Here is a 6175-nt window from a genome sequence, read left to right on the forward strand (position 1 = left end):
GGATATTTTGTTTTTCCTTTTTTTTAATTTCTATCTGGGGGCTTTTGAGCTTTATATTTTTGCTAACCGGTGGAGAATACACATCCACTAATTTTGGGAAATGTTAGCATTCATGTGAACAAAATGAGAGGGGTACAGGGTTGTATCATGTCCCGCTGTACCCTGAGAAAATGGAATGGGAGTTTTGGGGGGAGCTTGCAAGGTGTGAAGTGAGGCCCCATTGTTTGGGCAAACGAAGGAGGGGGACGTAGATTATTAGTTCAGGCATGAGTGGGGGGATATTTTGTGGCACAAGAAGAGATACACCATGTTTTTGGCGAAAGAAAGGGAGGGAAAGAAATTGAAGTTCAAAACTTGGGATCTCAATGGGTGGAGTGGATTGAGCCAAGAGTGGGATATTTTGTTACATTGATAGTGAATATTCAATGTTTTGATAGTTAAATGGAACTAAGCTTGTTTTGTACCACAAAAAGAAGATAGTTTAATCGAATGTTTCTTGAAAAGTTGAATGTCATTTAACATGTATTTTTTAGAAAAGCAAAAGATATTTGGAACTTTTATTTAACATCTAATTATTTTTTTCCCACTTTAAGATAAAATGTTACCCCTAGTCATAATTTCATTCCCAAACTAGGGACATATCGTGTTTGGAATGACGTTCACACACCACATCCGCTACAAAAACCACACCCAAAACCCTTAATAATTCAGAAGTTATTTCTTATTGCTTCAAAGGGATGTGAAGAGAAAACAGTGATCCACGTTGGAATATTTTTTCCAAACACACGCTTAAAAATTTGGTGGGATCCACTTAAATTACTTTCATTGCAAATGTGAACTAAAAACTGATGAAATACAAAGTATATGTCCTTATTTCTAAAACAACCCTTCCTTTATTCCTCATGCTCGCGACTATTATGGCATCAACTGTATACCCATGAACTTTGTTTTTTTTTTTCTTCTTCTTCAAACCGTAATCGTTGCCTTCTCCTGAAGCTCTCCTCGCAAACCTGTTAAACAAAATTAGTTATTTACAAATGCACATAATCGATTATGCTTAAGGGACAATCGATTGTATACCTTCTATTTTTCTTTTAAAAAAAGTTGAGGCATATAATCGATTATGCCTCGGATATAATTGATTATATGCCTTTTTATTTATAAAAAAAGTTTTCATATTAAAAAACAGAATAAATATTTAGTTGGGAATAAAATGGAAATTGAATAAATGTTTTATTTTTTTTCCTTTTCTTACCTACCTAGCCACTTCAATTCAAATATTTCATCTCTTTTTTATTCTCTTTCATCTAAATCAAAATAACCTTTTTCACTCTCTTTAATCTCTTTTTATCCCTTTTCTTTTCTCACACTTTTATTTCTTTTTTTTTCACTCTACCAAACACAAGCTAAGGGACCTTTAACATACAATTTTTTTTTATCATATTTTATTTGATAATAGTTTTTTTTAGTATAGAGAAAATTGAATAGAAGAGCATAAGAAAAGAGAAGAATGGGGGGGGGGGGGGTAAGATTTTTATTTTTTATTTTTTATTTTAAAAAAGAGAGGCATATAAAGAAATGCTTTTAGGCCTTGTGATCAAGCTATTTTCCTTTTGGTCATCTGGTCTAGATCAAGCTTAAACTATGCACCATTTGTCCATAGAACGAGGCCTTAAAAGTCCCTATATTCAGGCCTAACTTTAAGCTCAAACATAGACCCATTTACCTCAGCTTAGTAGTCTCATTTACCGGCATTGGCCCAAGATCATAATGTCTCAAGTTCGTTTTCTACATCTATTATGGCAAATAGGTGGTGCCAGTCAATGTATATGCTAATAATTAAATCAGCAAAAAAAAATCATCACAATAACAATTGCTGGCAACTTTATAAGGCTTAATACACAGTTTTACCACAATTTTGAGCTGTATATTAATATGAATATTTGGCTGAATAGTCATTTCATTGATGAGGTATAAGAGTTTACGTAAAACTTTGGAAAAACACCACGGTGATCTGTCATATTACCGAACATGGTCCAAATAAAGACACATTACATTAAAGCTCCTAGGCTGTGTTTATTGAACTTGATGTAACAAAAACCAAATCCAATCCAAACACGCTCCACATCTTTGTTTACACTTCATTGCAAAATAAGGGAAAAGATTGCATTGACATTGAAAATTCCAATGCCTTAATGGTTGGGATTATGATGTACTCTTATATCAGCCTATGAAAGGCATAAAAAAAATGTTAATCTGTATGTATTATGTAAGTTACCAAATCATTAGGCAGTTGCAGGATTGGTAGGCGACTGGCATATTTGGTCATGTATATCCATTGCAAGAACATTCTTTACAGCTAGCTATTAGCACCAAAATACAATAGCATGTTCAAGATGGGCCTGTTTTTAACTTTAATAAAAGGGATATAACAAATCTCTCATCCACTATAAAGGATAAAAGATGAGATGCACTAAGTAGCAAAATGCCCTGGCTATCTGTGAACCACAAGACTTTCTTTCCATTATGAAATATACTCCCCTTGGAGCTTGAGTGATACTTACATGGGAATCTTTATGCTCCTCAATTTTAAAGTCTAGTCAGCTTCGAATTTATGGCCTGGATATTAATGCATGAGACTCAGAATTCCATTTGCCACTCAACTCAGCCCTTAAAGAAGGAATGGAACATTGCAAGCTTATAGCCATGTCAGCTCATGTGGCATATATTATTCGTTAAACACATTAATCCTCCAGCTAAATTTGCATATTCTCCTGATGACGATATACCACGAAACATACTTGACATCTTTTCTAACTATAACTGATGAGGCAAGAGAACTTTCAGGACTGGTGCTTTGGAAGATATCTCAATGATATCCCCAGCTTTGATGGTATAATTGATATGAGAACCATCAATATATATCACACCTTTTCTACAAGTCCATGTAGCGACTATTGTCTGGTCAGGTTTGATCAACCCATGCATATGGTCTGAGGTTGCCCCCGGTGAAATAGGTTCTCTTACCATGTATTGGAGATCCTGGGATAAAATGGGCATTGGAAATCCACCTGCCGATTGCATTGCAGCAGTTGAACCAGTAGCTGTTGAAACTCTTAGACCACTTGATCTGCAGTTAACTAGAGGAGAACATGGCTGGTCACCCTCTTTGATTCTGCAAAAATGCATGCTTAATTGGCTTCTTTACAGAGAATTAATGAACTGGCATGGAAATAAGATATATGAGTTTAAGGGTTTTAATTTCTCATAGTGAAGCTCTTACCTGAAGGAGAACCTAGAAAGTGAAGCAGGACATGGATGTGAAATTAAGATATCATTGAGAGCAAAAGTTGGCAAGTGTAGTGCATTAACAGACATCACAATCCTTGTTAGTTCGGAAGGAACAATTTGACCTTCAAGTATACCATCTAAAACCTGAAAAAGATTTTAAAACTAGATAGAAGAAATATCATACTGAAAGCAACAAAATGCACAGATAAAAATAAATTAGTTTTGTCTACTTTTTATTATTACACTTTGTCCCATTTTCACCTTTCAGTTGCCCACATAAGTAGGACTGTAGGAGAATATTTGGCATGGAATTCATGTGTTGAGAGAAAATCCCTTGATTTGCATGCATCATATGGGGAAACAACAAATTGTTATGTTTAGGACATACAAATTAGAAATTTGAGAACTTTTATTTTATGAATAGATTCCCCTTCAAAAGATATTGCCACTTGTGCTGCAGGCTTGCAGCTCATCAACTTATGGACTACATCAGTATCAAATTATAAGCTTTGTAACAAAATTGAAACCTGCATCAAAGTTGAGTGGCCAAAAAAGTATTTATAAAGGAGGGAAATGGATGTTCAATACACATCAACATAGGTTTCCTCATTTCACACCATTGATTAGATGTAAGTTCTGAACCTCTCAAATCAGTCCTATCTCTGTTCCATGCTAAACTGGCCTTGACAGGTAAGTCAGAATATATAAGGATTAAATTGGTTTCACAAGAGTAATTACTGGTTCATCATTATGATAAATTAACTATAGTGTCATCAAATTTTAACATTTCAAGTTACTGCATAATCAAACTTTCATTCAACACATGCTTGCTGCCACACCTCAAGGAGTAGCAAGGAATAAAAAAAATGATTACTGCCAATATTTCTATGCCAAACACAGGTAGAAAAGAGTTACTCTCACTTGTTCAAAGTTTTCAACAATAGCAGCACAAAGATGGCCCGTGCTTCTGCGAGCATCAAATTCACTGCCGAACTCTTCCACCTATTGCAAATGAAATATGATCAAAATAGGCTATCTGGTCAGGTTGGTTCTTTATTGGCATAATCCAAAAGATGATCAAATACAATATTTGAACACTGAAGACAATATATCAATATTAAAACCAAAACTGCATGTATATACACCTCATCAATTTGTGTAGGGTCAGAATTCACTCCAAGAACAGGAATTTTGTCATCCATTAAATGGCTGGCCTGCAGAAGAGTTCCATCGCCACCAAGTGTAATAACTAGGTCAACATCATTGATGGGCTGTGACAAATTGTTACGGTGCACAGCTTTCCATTCAATTGACTTTTTTTGCAGAATGGCTTGACAAAAGTTTATTGCATCATGGTGCACCTTTCTCCTATTCTCCAAGAACTGTAAGATCTGCAAATTTTCCAACATCATTCAAATTTCAAATTACACTAGAAAGAACTACAACTAAGCCCAACATCCAAGTAAAAATGCAAGCCCAAAACCCTGGAAGTACCCCTTATTAAGTAAGACATCAAGGACCAAGTTCCCGGATACTTCCTTAGGAATCAAAGCATAAAAATCAGTTTAGTAGTATCATATATTCTTATACTTTTCTTCATACACACACATGACAATTTAGAGGAGTTCATCTTGACTATTCATGTATGGCTACTTATATAGTCAATATTAGCTCTTTTGATGAGAGCACACTATCACCTGATAGGAAATATAAGGTTGGCTTTGTAGTGAAGGGAGAAGGGAGGGAGAAAGAAGTCATGGCTTCGAATTTCCCCCTACTAACAAAAACTAACATTTGCCGATAAAAAAATAAAATAAAACACTATCACCTTATATCCTTCACACGCATGACCACACACACAAACACAGTTATTTTCATGATTCTAGTTCATATGCAAGAAATTACTACCCCATGTTTTATCAATACAAACAAACACATATAAACAAGCATTGAGCATTTAACTAAAGCTTTTCTCGGTAGAGATGCAGTTGGGCAGGAGGGAAACATCAATGTATCTGGAAAGGCACATAAAAAATGTTTGATCTTTTGATTTCCCACCGACCCATTTGACATTCCAACAAGCACAGCAAAACCAACCCCCCACATTGGCATTTCATCAAGCAAGATGTGTGCACATGGGAAAGTGGAAGTGCAGAACAAACCCTTCACAGGCTTCAACCATGGTCTCCTATAAGAAGACTCAAAAACGCAAACAAACCCATCACGGGAAGTGGGTAACTAAGAATGCGAAAGGGGCGATGAAACGAAAAGGGAACATAGTGGATGATGCATCCAATGTTGCGAAGAAGGCATTACCTGAGGGTTGGTGTGGGAAGGTGGTGAAAATACAGTTATGGGTTTTAGTAGCAGTAACAGTCTCTTTAGCATCATTTTTGCCTTTGCTTTTGCTCTTTCGATTCTCCTCAAAACGTCAGCAACTTGAAAATTGCAATTGCAGGAGCATACAAACAAGCACCGTACCTTTGTTCGTTACGACGTTAGTTATGCATAAAGGTCTTTATCTCAAAAAAAAAAAAAAAAAACAGAAATAATGTATTTTTTTATTACTTGGAGTTGGACTAAAATATACTTTGTAGTCATCTTTCTTTTCATTTAGATCCAATTTGATCCCTTTTTAAATAATGATTATTTTTTATTTTGAGATACAATTTTAAAGTTATTTATTTATTTGACCATGTTTCATTAGATTTATCTTAATCGGCCAAGTTTCAAATAAAAAATGGGGCTGTCTCAAAATAAATAAAAAATGATAATGATTTTGGAAAAACAAAATTTAAAAGAAAAATTACCAAATTGATTTTTTTTAAAATAAAGACCAAATTGAATCTTAATATTAAAATTGTACTTTGACATATTACTTTGT

At 34.8% G+C, this 6175-nt stretch overlaps 1 protein-coding gene across 2 annotated transcripts; it reads right to left on the reverse strand.

Annotated features, from left to right (window-relative positions):
• Nucleotides 1-2320: 2320 nt before the first annotated feature.
• Nucleotides 2321-5834, reverse strand: LOC100788107 (NADH kinase). 2 transcript variants are annotated; one of them, XM_003539581.5, is made up of 5 exons: nt 5608-5834; nt 4437-4682; nt 4213-4293; nt 3284-3435; nt 2321-3175 (listed from the first exon to the last, which is right to left on the reverse strand). In XM_003539581.5, exons 1-5 carry the CDS (start codon nt 5680-5682, stop codon nt 2818-2820), a joined length of 912 nt encoding a protein of 303 aa, XP_003539629.1. In that variant the 5' UTR covers nt 5683-5834; the 3' UTR covers nt 2321-2817. The 2 variants fall into 2 exon arrangements, with proteins under 2 accessions (XP_003539629.1, XP_006592946.2); XM_006592883.3 differs by lacking the exon at nt 5608-5834 and having other exon boundaries at nt 4437-4715.
• Between the last annotated feature and the right edge of the window lie 341 nt (nt 5835-6175).

Source organism: Glycine max, chromosome 12 (assembly GCF_000004515.6).
Source record: "Glycine max cultivar Williams 82 chromosome 12, Glycine_max_v4.0, whole genome shotgun sequence".
In the NCBI taxonomy this organism is placed as follows: Eukaryota; Viridiplantae; Streptophyta; class Magnoliopsida; order Fabales; family Fabaceae; genus Glycine; species Glycine max.